Below are 16517 nucleotides of genomic sequence, written 5' to 3'. Positions count from 1 at the left end.
CATGCGTTTTCGCCTCAGGAACTCAGTCAGAGTCGTGTTGCTAGTGTGTGGACAAGCAACCGTAAAGACAAGCGCACACACACACACACATACACAACCCTAACCCAGCTCCCCCCCCCCCCCACACACACACATACACAACCCTATCCCAGCCCCCCCCCCCCCACACACACACCTAAGTTTCTGAGCTGAAGTAGATGTGTCCACATCAATTGTGACGTGTCTAATGATTTGCCATGCTGAAGTGGTCGCTAATCAACTATAAGAACTTCCACTTTGACTGCTATGACAACCTAAATTCTTGCGGTTTCCATAGTTTTATCTAATAGAATTACATCATCCACTGTACATGTCACATTACACTTTTTCTTGTTATAATGTAATAACATAGTCTTGCAATGCATTATTGGTCGGTGTTGCTTTGCTTTAGCGGCAACTGCAAAATTCTTTCACTTTACTTGTGTATTTGACTGTATCTGCTGCACATTATTAATTTGGTTTGCGAGCATAGCTCACTTGGATGATAAAGAGCTAGGCATTTTCTGTGAGCACTTTGTATCAATTTTCATTTGGCTAGTTGCCGCTCGTAGTGATTTATCGGTCTGGGCACTGGGCGCAGGGATGCGGCATATCAAACATTTTCTCGTGGCTATCATCAGGAAAGAATCACCACAATGAGTTTCAAGTAAGCCAACTGCTGCACAACGGTCTCTGACAGTGAAAAACTGTTCATGGCTTCTTTCTGTTGTTGTTGCTGTTGTATTCTTTAATTTCAATTCACTTAAAGCATAGGCAGAACTGCCTTCTCATCAGAGATTGACTCTCTGATTCCTACCACAAACGAAAGTAAGAAAGGGTTTGCTCCCCACACCGGAGCTCGCGCTATTCCGCCGACTTTACTTGACACTTGACTGACTGACGACTGCCATCCAGAGCACACGAGAAGTCCATCGAACCTTCGACTCGGCAAACCTGCAAGAAAGCACCACTCCCTGCTCAATACACAATGTTTCGGGGAATTCACCCCTCATTAGTTGAGCTTGAGTAGGCTGAGGAAGATTGTGCCTGAAGAGCACCACTTATAATAGTGCTCTCCAGGCACAAACATCACCAGGGATACAAACTTACAGAGACGCTCCATTTCCAGCGCGACAAACACCTCGTGAACACCAGATAACAGCGAAAGTAGTATACAATATTTGAAGAATGAAAGTATGAAAGGGAAGAAGATAGCAACTGTGAAAGTGCTCCTTTACCAACGATACATGTACATGTTCATAATAAGAAATGTACTACGTAGTCAAGTGGTGTGCTTCACTGTCCGAAGAGTGCTCCCATACCCATGTAGGGTAGAGCCTTGTACACAAGAGAGAGATTGGAAGCTTTGTTACAACTCTGAGTTTCACGTATTACTACTGATGGATCCAAAACGGGCAGCCAGAACATAAGGGGAGCAAGGTGGGAAATTCTGAGGGGTATCATAGGCGACGTGTGTCATAGCGCAAGAGTCAGGTGCAGGCGTGAAGTTGCCAAGTCTTCAGACTTGGGGCTATGCAGCAGCAGCAGTTCCGGCGTCATGAAATGATATAGAATAGAGCTGGGGACTTAAATGCCAAATCCACACATGCCCACACCATTACACACACATACACCCGCACTCTCTCTCTGAAGGGACATTCAAGACACGATTCAATGGTCATCAACATACCATTCGCCACCAGAAGCATGAGACTGCAACGAGACTGACCAGACATATCTGGAGACTGAAGGATGAAAACAAACCTTACAGTATCAGGTGGTCCGTTGTGAGGAGAGCCGCATCATACTCTAACATCTCGAAGCGCTGCAACCTGTGTCTGGTCGAGAAGCTAGAAATTGCCTGTGCCGACAAGACCCGCTCCATCAACAAGAGGTCAGAGCTTGTGTCCAAGTATCGTCATGAAAACAAGTTCTACCTCCGTAACTTTGTCCGCAAGGTCACGTGAATCTAGCTGGTAGTCTCGCTGCCTATTTTGTGTGTGTGTGTGTGTGTGTGTGTGCGTGCGTGTGTGTGTGTGTGTGTGTGTGTGTGTGCTAGGATGGACGGCGATAGAACTCCGCGCCAGCTCCTGTTTGGTGCGCTCCTTCCGCCGAGGCCGGCTTGCGGTCCTCGGAAACGGTGGCGAGACTCTGTCAGAGCTGACCTCTCCGCAGTGAACATCGACCACACGGAATGGTACGACCTCGCCCAGGAGCGTGGGAAATGGCGCAGTGCGTATTCCGCTCAACCAGTACCGTGATCGGCTCAGCGTGACACTTCTGTGCTCTGCGATGTTTGCCAGCGTACTTTCGCCCACCAGAAATACAAGAATCGCCACAAGTGCCTGGCCGAGAGGAGGAAGCCCATATCTGAGCAGTCCGGCAGCCGACTATGTAATGCGTGCGGGAGATGGTTCTTGAGTGCTGGCGGGCTAGCTTCGCATAAGTGTCTCTCCAACTCGGCTGCTGAAGTGGCGTCGGTCTCGGCTGTGGCATCGGCAGACTCGGTCCGGAAACAGCGGGTTGCCCTGCCCTGCTGCAGAGCGCATTGTCTCGGCTGCGGTCGCTGCTGCAAGTCATCCCGTGGTTTCGACCTGCATAGCTGTGCTAATTTCCTGTCCAGGAAGTAGAGCGGCGTTTCTGGGTCCAATGCTGAACTCAGTGCTGTCGACCCCTGCACAGGGGACACGTGACCATTTGATGGCAGTGTTACCAAGGACCAAGGTGTGTGTGTGTGTGTGTGTGTGTGTGTGTGTGTGTTTGTCCCATATGATGCAGTGGTATATGCAGCGATTTCCGATCGATAGGTTGCGGGTTCGATTCCCGACGATTAAGGTCACACACGTCTTTCTTCTCTTTCTGAGACTCCTCCTGACTTTTCTTTCATTCTCCTGGGTGGTTACCAACAGCCAGTGCATGCCGAAGTATGTGGTGTGATGTGTGTGCAAAAAAAATGAAAAAAGACCAAAACGTAGGGATACACTGACCAGAAAAAAGCCACTTCATAGCTGTGCGGTGTAGACCAGGCTGAATAGTGGCGGTCAATTCTTCAGCCTTGCAAGCTGTTGAATAGTGCAATCCCAGCTCAAGTTGCTATGGCTTCTGCTGTAGCATCGCTATCATCGCCTATGGCGATGGGCGTCAAAGGTCAGTGGGGTTTGTGTGCATGCGTGTGAAAGAGAGTGCGCGTGGGTGATTGGATAGGTGCGGGTGGGAAGTATGTGTGCGGTAGGTGTGAGAATGAACGGATGAGTATTGTGGGCGTACGCGCGCCTGCAGGCGTGTGTGTGTGTGTGTATATATGTGTGTGTGTGTGTGTGTGTGTGTGTCTCAACTCAACTCTCCCGCAATGGGACCACGTAACCTTTAAAAGGCAGTGGGTCAACAGGACAGGACAGGACAGGACAGGTGTGTGTGTGTGATTTAGAGAATGTGTGTGTGTGTGTGTGTGTGTGTGTGTGAGATTTAGAGAATGAATATGTGTGTGCGTGTGTGTGTGAGATTTAGAGAATGAATGTGTGTGTGTGCGTGTGAGAGCGAGATTTAGAGAATGAATGTGTGTGTGAGAGAGATTTAGAGAATGTGTGTGTGTGTGTGTGTGTTTGTGTGTTTGTGTGTGTGTGTGTGTGTGTGTCTGGACTCGGACGACAGCAATGTTCTACTGTTCGCCAGCTGCCTGTAGCGGAACAGCCGGACGCATGTCAAGTCCATACCTGCCTTCGGTGGTGCTGGTGGACTTGCTATGCACAAGTGCACGACACCCGCCCCGGCATCACCGCCCACACCCCAGCGCATACCAATCACCAGCCATCCGTGTTGCAACAAGCACTGCGCTACCTGTGATCGCTGTTTTAAATCTGCTCCTGGCTTTCGGCGACACAATTGCAATCGTGGACGACATCGTGGCGGAGCAGCTTCCTAGTGGCAGTGCTGACTTCTCTCGAACTCTCTCTTTTACTCTCCCCAGTCTCGGGGGCGGTGTGGCCAAGCATTTGGCAGCTGTACACCAGGCCAGGTGTATGTGTGTGTGTGTGTGTGTGTGTGTGTGTGTTGCGATTTCTCTCTCTTCTCTTCTCTCTTCTTGTCGTTGTCTCCCGCTTCTGGGAGCGGCGTGGCCCGATAGGGTAGCTGTACATAGTAGTAGTAGTGTGTGTGTGCCCGTGTACGCGCGTGTGAGTGTATGTCTATGTGAGAAAAGGGAGAGAGTGTGGGTGTATGTGTTTGTAATGGTGTGAGCATGTGTGGATTTGGCATTTAAGTCCCCAGCTCTATTTATATCATTCATGCCGGAACTGCTGCTGCATAGCCCCAAGTCTGAAGAATTGGCAACTTCACGCCTGCACCTGACTCTTGCGCTATGACACGCGTCGCCTACGATACCCCTCAGAATTTCCACATTGACCAATTGCAATACAGTACTTCAATTAAATACCAGAACACGGCAGCAGCGATACGGTGGAGGGTTTCATTCGTTCAGCAGGACATAAATCACGGTACACAGCAGCACAGACTAAGCCTGTGACTACAACTGTAGTTGCTTCATCAACACCTTGTAGACTTAATCATAGTTGATAGCGACTTGCCGCAGATTAGTCATCATTAGGTAGCGACTTGCACTAGTAGGCACTACTTTTGTAGATCATCATCTGGTAGCGACTTGCACGAGTGCCCACCGCTGCCACCACTGCTGTAGGCCTAATCTACTGTATTAGTAAGGCCTCTGACGGGTACTGGACTCCTCAGACACTGGACTCATAGAACACTTGCAAGGGAGCCCGAAACGGCATCCGAATGAATTAGCTTTCAGAATCAGAATGCGAAACCAAAACTGGAAGTGAACTGAATCTGAGTCAGTACCCGAATGAAAATGCTTAGACCAATCTCGTGGTTATCAGGCTGATTGAAGCCTCTGGGAGATCTTCAACCAGCCAACCAGAGCATCTAGATTATAGTATAATAGTAGTTAAGAATCTAGGGGTGCTGGAGTCCGGGAGGGGGTGTCTAAAGCTCCATATACATGTAGAAGATGTGTACTACTTATATATATCACTATAATCTACAACATAAAAGCTTACAGGATCACCATACCAAGCGTATACAAACATAAACTTATCCTGTCAAGCAAGAGTACAATCATAATACTGTACATAGCTCCATGTGCTCTTGTGCCAAAGCACATGGTCTTATGCCTTTAAAAGGAAGAGGGTATTTATGCCTTAAAGGGAAAAGGGTGTTATGCCTTAAAAGGAAGAGAGTATTTACACCTAAAAGGGAAAAGGGTGTTATGCCTAAAAAGGGAAAAGGGTGTTATGCCTAAAAAGGGAAAAGAGTATCTATGCCTTAAAAGGGAAAAGGGTGTTATGCCTAAAAGGGAAAAGGGCATCTATGCCTTAAAAGGGAAAGGGGTAATTATGCCTAAAAAAGGGTATTATTCTTAAAAGAGCTTAAAGGGGAACTGTCACCAAAAAAATTCTTTGTCTTATCTTGTAGTTCTTTGGCTCCTGATCACGATGGTGTTATCCGTTTTTCTCTGCGATGGCTGGAAGTGGGTGAAAACTTGAAAAGAAGGTGCCCAAAATTGTCCCGAAGTACCGAGTGACGTCACGCCGGACTTGACCTCCACGCGTACATTCGTCGTCAAAAACGAAATCCAGCCCGTGTGCTCGTCGATCGAGCTAGCTGTTCCAATGTACGGTGCACGTGTGCCTTTTGAACTGTAACACAGATGGGTACGTCGTACCGAAGGAGAATGCCAAAGAGGCAGAGACCCACGTGCAGCTACACAGCCAAATCAAAATAAAAAGCAGCTGAGCTTTCACCTTTTTGACTTCTTCCACGAGGATCTAAGTTTTATTTTGTGAGCACGGAAGTACGTCGTTGTTTTGAACTTTTCGTGTGAGGAACAACACGATGATGAGTGCGTATGCAGAAAACAGTACTCCTCCTGCCGGCGATAGCACCACCAACCTGAGCCCCAAAGGAACGCAATGCCAATGTAGTTACGTGAAGGCGATTCATCTGGCGATGTTGCTCAAGATGCAGATGACGAACTCCGACGTCTTTCATTTCAGAGCCGGGTGGGCAACATCGCCACCTTCGATACAACGACATCATTTTCAAGTACGAGGTATGTGTGTCACACTAACAGCAAACAAACATCCTTCCACTCCTTCGTAATCACAAATAAAACAAAGAGCTGGAGCTTCGTGGAGGAAGTACCAGTGCGACAAACTGCAGTCGACTTTTGTTTATTTTGTCCCTTTTTGGCGTTCTCATTGTGTACAAAGTACACATCGAGTGTCCGAGTTCAGAAGGCAAGCGTGCACCGTACATCGAACAGTTGGCTCGATCGACGAGCACACGGGCTGGACTTCGTTTTTGACGATGAAAGTACGCGTGGAGGTCAAGTCCGGCGTGACGTCACTCGGTACTTCGGGACAATTTTGGGCACCTTCTTTTCAAGTTTTCACCCACTTCCAGTCATCGCAGAGAAAAACGAATAACACCATCGTGATCAGGAGCCAAAGAGCTACAAGACAAGACAAAGAAAATTTTTGGTGACAGTTCCCCTTTAATACAACTTGCTACAAATATAATCCTATCGTAAACAACTAACTTGTTTACCCCGAAACAAAAACTAATACAAGAAACACTCATAATTATTCTAAAGCTAGCACTTGGTCGAAGAAAAATTTCTTTTTAACATTCTACTCCCCATGCTGGAGTATAGAGTAGACACACACGCGTGCAGGACGCGACACACCAAAAGACAAGAGAGTGAGTTTGGAAGAATGGGAATGTCGGGCAGAGTAGCTGGCCTCAATTGAGTGCGCGTTAACGAATCGTGTGGTCGGCCTACCGAGGGCAGGAGCTGTATATGACCAAGTGGGTCGGCCTGCGCTGAGCAGGAGCGGTTTGTGACCCATGCGAGTTGGTGGGTCGGCCTGCGTTGAGCAGGAGCGGTTTATGACCCATGCGAGTTTAATAGTAGTGCGCGAGAGGCCAGTTACGGAGGAGTGCCCGCATCCATGTGTTTCAAAATATATGGAGTGGAGTGTAAGAGTAAGAAATGGGATGAGGAGGGTGGGTCAGAATTTGAAAGCTGACTGCAGGCAAGGAAACTGGAAAGACAGCAAGCTCTGTTGTTGTGCGCACAGGAAATCTGCGCATGCGCAGAGCGTGGGCATGTGATGTCTATGATACACAGCAGTATGTAGAGAGAGCAAGATTGTGCACACACGTAAGGAGGGTTATGCAACCCGTTATAAAGGCCAACAGCGAAGCAATGGTATGTGACTGTTAACAACGGTTAACTCCAACATTAACCGAACATTTAACATTCTACACCCCATGCTGGAGTATAGAGTAGACACACACGCGTGCAGGACGCGACACACCAAAAGACAAGAGAGTGAGTTTGGAAGAATGGGAATGTCGGGCAGAGTAGCTGGCCTCAATTGAGTGCGCGTTAACGAATAGTGTGGTCGGCCTACCGAGGGCAGGAGCTGTATATGACCAAGTGGGTCGGCCTGCGCTGAGCAGGAGCGGTTTGTGACCCATGCGAGTTGGTGGGTCGGCCTGCGTTGAGCAGGAGCGGTTTATGACCCATGCCAGTTTAATAGTAGTGCGCGAGAGGCCAGTTACGGAGGAGTGCCCATGCCGACATTCCCATTAGGGCCAGAGGAGATAGCGGGTGATAACAGCCAATATAGAAGGTAAGTATGTATTGCACAAGAGCGTTGTTCTAGAGGCATAAAGTCAGACTGATATTGTGGAGTAGGATCGACAAAGAACGCTATCTGCATCCTAAGTGAATGTCTTTGCACTTACTCGGTGATCGGCTGGACCATGGTGTCAGGCCGCTCCGCAGCTGTAGGAGCAAAGGTCCTGAAGGCATCCATCTTGTTCCGGGACAGGGCATCAGCGATGGTATTGGAAATTCCTGGCAGGTGCGATGCTCGGATCAGGAAATTGTGCTTCACACAGATTGAGTACAGGGTGCGGATGAGTGCCATGACTGCAGGAGACCGGCTCGTGCCCGTCTTCAGGCACTCCACGACAGCTTGGTTGTCGCACTGAAACTCCACACGCAGCCGCAGCCACTCGATCCCCCATGTGGCGCAGGCCGCGACAATGGCGAAGAGCTCCTTGTAGGTAATGCTTAGTTCCAGTTGCTGCGGAGACCAGTCACCTCTGAACCAGCGACCATTGAAGAAGGCTCCAAATCCAATGGTGCCACTTGCGTCGGTTTGCAACTGGAGGTCAGCGCTGGGTATCCACTTCTCTAGCAGGAAAAATGACTTTCCGTTCCATGTTGACAGAGTCTGGTGCCACCAGCTCAGGTCGCCCTTGGCTGAGGCTGAGAGGTGCAGCATTCGGTGAGATGACATCTCAGATGTGGCCTTGTCGAGGTCATACAGGCGGCGTAAGAATGTACGGGCGGCAGGAATTGCTCTGGAAGCGAATGAGAGGTGGCCCAGGAGGGAGGCGAGTTCGCGTTTGAGAACGCAACCCTGGTCGAGGGTGGTAGAGACTAAACGACGTAGGGCCAGAAGCTTGGACTGAGGCAGACGCACTTCCAAGCGATCGGTGTCCAGTTCCAAACCGAGGAAGGTGAGGACAGTGGAAGGGCCCTCAGCTTTCTCTGTGGCGACAGGTATGTTCAAGAACTGGAACAAGTCCAAGATGATGGCCTTGTGCTTGGCCGCCAGGGAGGAGCTTGGTGGGCAGATGTCGAGGAAGTCATCGAGGTAGTGCATTACGTCGGGCAAGGAGCCGACATGGACAAGGACCCAGTTGATAGCCGTTGCCAGCTGGTTGAAGATGAATGGTGAGGAGCGGAGACCAAATGGAAGGACCTTCTCGTAATAGTACATGCCGTTCCAACGGATCCCGAGAAGATGCCAGTCCGCGGGGGCGACGGGACACAGGCGAAATGCATTACGGATATCTACCTTTGTCAAGAGGGAGCCCTTGCCGAGGCGCATAATGGCGGCAATTGCGGTGTCCACGGAGTCGTAATGCAGGCTGAACTGCCCGCGTGGTATAGCATCGTTCACACTGCTGCCATCGGGAGACGACAGGTCATGTATCACACGAAGTTTTCCATTGGACTTCGGCACAACACCCAGACCAGATGTCTGCATGCACAGAAAGGGTGGCTCCGGAAATGGACCTGCTGTTTGCCCAGCTTCACAACATTCGGTCAAATAGGAAGAAACATACTGCATATTACGAATAGCCGACAGGTGATCGGGAGAACTATGAACACCAGATATAGCAGCAGAATGGCCTATCGTGAAACCATGACACAACCCATGCAGCACAAAGTGAGAGAAGGAGTGATCAGAATGACGGTTAAGGAGCCCGGCTAATCGGCGTACATTGATGGGGGTCTCCACAGGATGTTTACGGAGCAGACGCTGAGGTGGCGGACTGTCCCCTGCCACATTTGACTTCTGGGTGCTTCCCGCGGCATTGAAGGCACACATGGCCACGATAGCAGAATGAGTTGTTGCATTGGTCCTTGTTGAAGTTGCGGCAGATAGGCTTCCCAAGATGGGTTGGCGCGCTGGACTGCGGCGGACCTCCACTCCCAGCGCCGACGGATGGAGGCCCTGGTCTAAAGGGACACCGGGCCTGGGCCACTGGGTGCACCAGAGAACAGCGCGAACATGGCGGGCGACCACGGCTGGTGAATGACGACTGCCACAAATTAGAGTCGATGATAGCCCAGTCGTACGACAGTGGTTGGGAGGCTATGGCGCGCCGGAAACGCCTGTCATAACTTAGCCATGCGTCCACCTGATACGAGTTATTTGCATCCAGAATAGTGGCCTGATATGCCAGCAATCTGGAGCCGCCGCGACAATTACTCTTGTGTAGACAGTAAACGCCTCGAGCCATGACGCTACATCGTGGACATGGCGGCGCTGGGCCTGAGTTGGCTTCTGTACAAGTTGGACAGAGCGGTTGGCCCCCACAGCTAGCTGGACCACATCGGGCTCCACACCCAGTTGGTCCGGGAGGAGGTCGTCGAAGTCAATAAACTCGCCGCGTTCAATTCGCCCGCGGAGTTTATCAGGTACAGAGAGCGACGGACGAGCAGCCGGCAGATGGCCCCGGAATGCATGAACGGAGCTGGAGTTGACAAGCGGCACGACGGCTGCAGCAGATTCCAACTGCTCTACTCGCTCCATCAGGGGCTGGAGGACCTGGCCGACGGCCTGAGAAACAGCCGAAGCAAGTACATCAGGGACCACACTCAAGGCGGCGGCAGAAGAAACTGACGGCGCAACGTCGGAGACAACAGAGGCCGTGGATAATGGAGTCCCGGTTGGTTGACGACGAACAGGAGTTGGCCTCGCACGCGCATTACTGCGTGCAGCCGAAGTTTGAGTTGCCGCCCCGGGATCAGGGACCACATTCAAGGCGGCGGCAGAAGAAACTGACGGCGCAACGTCGGAGACAACAGAATCCAAGTGGGGAGATATTGGAGTTCTGGGCGGTTGAAGACGAACAGGATTTCGCCGCACACGCACATTACGTCCTGTATCCGAAGGTTGAGCTGCCACTCTGGCCGATGGCGTCTTTTTTCTGGTCGAGAAACGAGCCATCGCGAGAATATAATACTCAAATAATCTCTGGCCGCTGAAGACACGTAGTCTGACGGGACTGAGCTGAGAGAGAACAAAGAAAGCGAATACTAAAGGCGGCAACCAATCGGCAGAACTAGGACTGACACTCTCAAGCAGGACGGAGGCAAACTCAAATCAGAAATCAGAATTTTTGAGTTCAGAATTTGAAAGCTGACTGCAGGCAAGGAAACTGGAAAGACAGCAAGCTCTGTTGTTGTGCGCACAGGAAATCTGCGCATGCGCAGAGCGTGGGCATGTGATGTCTATGATACACAGCAGTATGTAGAGAGAGCAAGATTGTGCACACACGTAAGGAGGGTTATGCAACCCGTTATAAAGGCCAACAGCGAAGCAATGGTATGTGACTGTTAACAACGGTTAACTCCAACATTAAAGGGGAAGTTAAGGCAAAAATTAAAATTTCACCAGTTGTAGTCTTCGGGGTGCTGAGTCGAATGGTCTTGGTCCGAGAAAGCTGAGACGCTCCCTTCCTACTTGAATCCCAATCGAACTCGCGCACTTCCACCGAAACTGGGTGACTGCGCCCTACTAGATGGGGATTTGTATGCAAAATGTCACTAAAAGCGCCATTTCGTTCTTATAAAAGCACGGATGACCGCGATTGGCCCATATGTTGTAGTCTTTTGGACGCTGAGTCGACTGGTTTTGGTCCGAAAAGGCTGCGATGCTTCGTTCCTCCTTTATTCCCAATCGAACATGGTTGAACAAGCGGTCACGTGCTCCTGGGTGCCCAAATCACCTGGTCACCACGCCAGCAGGCGACAACTTTCACACCAAGGTTCAACTCGAGTTCAACTCGAGTGACAGGAGTGCACCCAAAAAAGGTCAAACAGGCTAGTAAGTTGTACCCTGCAGGCACGGTGACCAGGTGACTGGTGTACGCAGGAGCACGTGACCGCTTGTTCAACCATGTTCGATTGGGAATAAAGGAGGAACGCTACATCGCAGCCTTTTCGGACCAAAACCAGTCGACTCAGCGTCCAAAAGATTACAACATATGGGCCAATCGCGGTCATCCGTGCTTTTATAAGAACGAAATGGCGCTTTTAGTGACATTTTGCATACAAATCCCCATCTAGTAGGGCGCAGTCACCCAGTTTCGGTGGAAGTGCGCGAGTTCGATTGGGATTCAAGTAGGAAGGGAGCGTCTCAGCTTCCTCGGACCAAGACCATTCGACTCAGCACCCCGAAGACTACAACTGGTGAAATTTTGATTTTTGCCTTAACTTCCCCTTTAACCGAACATTAAAAAACACTGTACATGCTGAATGTATGATTTTCACTCACAGAGCAACTGTTCAGTACATGGAGCAGCGGTCTATCAGAGCAATCACAGTCACGATAAAGCTGATGGCAGGTTCTATGGAATTGCGCTGAACAAGAGCAATTAACTGCTCGAAAATATCTGTGAATGAAAAATCCGTTTTTTACATGCTTTCGCTACACTCAGCTATAAAAAAAGCAAAACTACGAGTATTGTGCCAATGAAATAATTGAGAGTATTGTGTATCATGGATGTGTTTGTGGTAACAGGTGTGGTAACGGGTGTCCATGACTGGGGTAGGGCTGTGTTTCAAGTGTAGGCAACAGTGACTGACGCATGCAGTGATTCTCAGGTTACCATGTTGGCAAAGATAAGTGAGATGTGTGAAAAAATGATTCTGAACCTCGGTATGAACACCCTCAACATCATTTCCAAGTTTGGTTTTGGATATTCCTAGCTGTTCATGACTTCTGGTCCAAAGAGTGTAGTATACGAAAACGGGGAACTGCCACCTTAATGACTAGGTCACGTTACTGGGTCACATGACTAGGTCACATGACTAGGTCACATGACCAGGTCACATGATTGGGTCACATGACCGTTGTTTGTTGCACCTGCTGTAGGGTCAGGCCAAATTTGCTAGCAATTCTTCTAGCAAAATATTGAAAAGATATTTATGGTACCATAAGGTATTTATTGGATCTAAAACTAATACAAGAAACACTCATATTCTAAAGCTAGCACTTGGCCGAAGAAAAATTTCTTTTAAAAACACTGTACATGCTGAATGTATTATTTTCTGCAGGTTTGCCGAGTCGAAGGTTCGATGGACTTCTCGTGTGCTCTGGATGGCAGTCGTGAGTCAGTCAAGTGTCAATTAAAGTCGGCGGAATAGCGCGAGCTCCGGTGTTGGGAGCAAACCCTTTCTTACAAATCATCGCCGAAGTCGCAACCACTACTTCGTACTGTTGTGCCCAGCGCGGGCTTGCGACTAGTTGGTTTGGAGGTGACAGCGTTGCGAATGACCGAGGGTCCTCGACGTCTGTCTCACCTTCCAGGAGCGACACTGACTCACGCTGCTATCTGGTGTTCACGAGGTGTTTGTCGCGCTGGAAACGGAGCGTCTCTGTAAGTTTGTATCCCTGGTGATGTTTGTGCCTGGAGAGCACTATATAAGTGGTGCTCTTCAGGCACAATCTTCCTCAGCCTACTCAAGCTCAACTGATAAGGGGTGAATTCCCCGAAACACTGTGTATTGAGCAGGGAGTGGTGCTTTCTTGCAGGTTTGCCGAGTCGAAGGTTCGATGGACTTCTCGTGTGCTCTGGATGGCAGTCGTGAGTCAGTCAAGTGTCAATTAAAGTCGGCGGAATAGCGCGAGCTCCGGTGTGGGGAGCAAACCCTTTCTTAAAAATATTGAAAACCGTTGAAAAAGCAGTTGCTAGCAAACCGAGCAAAATATCGATGTTTCACTCTCCCATGTTTGGTCCGAATCTGGCGTTTTTTAAGCTGTCATTGCCTATATATAACTTTTACGGTTCATGTGCCTCACATTTCCTCATTTTGCGAACATGGGACCTACTTTTTGGCCATTTTTCAAACACATGACACACATTTTTGCCTCGAATTTGAGCAAAAAGGTGGCGAAATATCAAGTGGCGTGGCAAAATGAAGGCAAAATATGGGCGGCGGGCCAGAAAACATTTTGCCGCAAAATATAGATGTCGGCCGAGCAAATTTGGTCTGACACTAACTTGTGGCCATACGGCAGTCGGGTCAAGTTCTGGCTGAGCTGGTGATCAGGTTTTATGTTGAGAGGGGTTGGGTCAACCATACGGCTTTTAGTGTGTGCACTAAGTCATCAAGTATTGGTCCATCCCCAATATTAAAAACAATCCGTGCAGCTGTGGATTGAAATTATTCCCTGGGTGCGATCTACACTTTTTTTATACAATACTATAATTTGAAGTTCTATTCTCTCAAGACACACTGTACACCGTGTATTCTGATCATATCTGTACGCGAAATTTTACTGCGGGGTTTCTCTGCCATTCACCATTTGCACACAGATTGTGTTTATGGACAATTCCACCTTGCCAGTTTATGAATTACACCTTTCTTGCAGTAACTACTGTCGCTTCACACACCTAACCAACATATTAAGCAGGGTATAATGCCTGCTAGGAACTTTCTGAAAGTGAAATGCATTCATAATAATTATCTGGATTCGCTTTGGTGAACAAACCAACTGCATCCCAACTGAAATCTATAAAAAATATCAAAATGTATGTGCTCATGATCTGCTGGCTGGCTCTTTGTTTTCTTCATTTCTTAGCATGCGTGTGTACTAGTATACGTTTCGGATTGTTTTCTTTTCACTGCAGGTTTGAACAGCAGGAAGCCTCTGCATTCATAACAGGAATCTCTGTTTCCAGTGCTCTTCAAGTAAGAAACTGCTGTTGTTGGTGAAGTGTGTGAATTTGGGGCTGGGGGCTGGTAGGGAGATTGGCGGATAGTCATCTGTGGATAATGCCGGCATCATTTTGAGCATAGCCTCATCTTCCTGGAAAAAGGCATTGCCGGAAATGATTTCGGCATGATCACTGCATAAACAGACCAGGGCCCCAATCGGACCCCAATCGGGCCTCTTCTGGGAGGCAAATGGGAACTATCCGGACATGCTGCGCTACTCTGTTGGCACCAGTAGTGTAAGTTATCAGAGAACAAGGACCCTATTGGGCCTCATTTCGCAACCATTTGGAGCCCAAGCTGCCATAATTTAGGTTGAATCTTGTGATTCGTGCAGCATGCTGCTAGTATAGCTAAAAGCATAATCTGGGTCAATTTGTATGGCTGGCCGTCGAATTAATTGGAAGTGTGATGCAGTGTACCCAGTACATGACTGTACTGGGTCCCTCTCCGGTTGAGCAGAAGAAGTCGTTCCCAGGGCCAGGAGCCGCCCCAGAAATTTCGTCTTGTTCCAAGCGGGCGATCAAAACAGACTTCCGACCAGTCGTCGACAGCTCCATCACGGACAATTTATCGCGAAGCTCGAGGTCGGTAAGTGACCGAAGGTTCTGCTTCTCCATTGTCACGTAATGCCAATGCCGGAAACGTGGAAATAAATCAAAGGAAATAAATCTGCCACGAGGAGACAACTTGCAATAATTTGAGAATGTAGCAAGAAAGGAAAGCACAGCAAGAAAGGCAACCGGGTATGAGTGAGTGTGAGAGCGTCCCGAATTGGACCAAGTGGGCAGAGTATGGTGCCGCTAGCGGTGCCAGAGTATCAGTGCTTAGTGCAGAGTTCAGGCACAGTGTGAAATGTACTAAGAGATTGGGTGTGCGTCCAGCAAGTTTTAACCATTGTTAACTCTACACGTTCACAAACTGTTGACTTCCAACAGGAGGACGTCATACTCTCAAAGCACAACAATGGACAACGGTAATTGGTAGGTGGAACATTTCTTGCAGGAGACGCCTTGAAGATACAGAGACCAAGACGAACAAAACAACTACATTGTGTAAGAGAGAAAGAAGAGAGAGAGAGATCAAGTGTGAACGGCAAGATAAAAGGCCTGGGTAGCTATGGCAATTATGGGCGCGCAAGTAGCTACGCAGGCCAACGGAACAAAAGGAGACAAAAGGTGAGTACGAGAGTGCATGCAGGCCAGCTTGGATAAGGTTGTAGAACGTACGGGAGGGGTACCTAACATACCTCCCCTGCGCAAAAAAAGAACCGGTACCTTGCAGGAAATAATAAGACGATGAGAAAGAAAAGAGAAAATAATTATGACTGAGGAAGTAGAGAAAAAACACACACACACACGCACAAAGCACGGATGTCACAAAAGTGTTCTACTAAACATGCACTACAGTTATCACGTTCCTATTCTCTACATTAGTTCAATAATTCTATGATACGCATCACTCAAACTAGTGCTATAGCGCAAACATTGCCAAAGGCGGGCCAAACACCCCTTCATAACAAAACTAACCAGCATAGTTACACTAATATACGACATGAATAAAAGAGCGTGGCTCACCATGATCGGACCCCTAATATTAATGAAGGACACCCGCGCGCGCAAACACACACTACAAAAAATCACAAAATAAAATAAACCGAAAATAAATTTGACGACGAAGGACGGATGAAAAAGAAGGAGAGAAATAGAGAAAGTAGCTGACCTGCATGACTTGGACGAGACGAGATTGACATAGAGAAGACGAGGTTGACATAGAAGGGACAAGGTTGACATGGACGAGGCGAGGTTGACATAGACGAGACGAGGTTGGAGACGACTCAGACGAGACGAGGTTGGAAACGAGACGAGATGGGCATGGACGAGACGAGGTTGACATAGACGAGACGAATGGCGGTTGAGGACAATTGGGCATAGAATCTCAGGGTCGTGGGTTGATCGATCAATAGTCGGGCGCCAATGTTGAGTTCCAACAGGACGACGTCATACTCCCCAAGCACAACAATGGACAACGGGAACTGGTAGGTGGAACATTTATTACAGGAGACGAAGATACAGAGACCAAGACAAACGAAACAACTACGTTGTGTAAG

At 48.8% G+C, this 16517-nt stretch overlaps 1 protein-coding gene across 1 annotated transcript; it reads right to left on the bottom strand.

Moving 5' to 3' along the window:
* Positions 1-7844: 7844 nt before the first annotated feature.
* LOC135816925 (uncharacterized) lies at positions 7845-9509 on the bottom strand. Its single transcript, XM_065330031.1, has one exon. It carries the CDS (start codon positions 9507-9509, stop codon positions 7845-7847), a length of 1665 nt encoding a protein of 554 aa, XP_065186103.1.
* Positions 9510-16517: the final 7008 nt, after the last annotated feature.

Source organism: Sycon ciliatum, chromosome 5 (assembly GCF_964019385.1).
Source record: "Sycon ciliatum chromosome 5, ocSycCili1.1, whole genome shotgun sequence".
Classification (NCBI taxonomy): domain Eukaryota; kingdom Metazoa; phylum Porifera; class Calcarea; order Leucosolenida; family Sycettidae; genus Sycon; species Sycon ciliatum.
This window is presented reverse-complemented; position numbering and strand designations above follow the sequence as displayed.

Excerpts from the sequence above, each read along its gene's own strand:
- LOC135816925 (XM_065330031.1), bottom strand. The coding sequence starts at position 9,509 with ATGTGTGCCTTCAATGCCGCGGGAAGCACCCAGAAGTCAAATGTGGCA.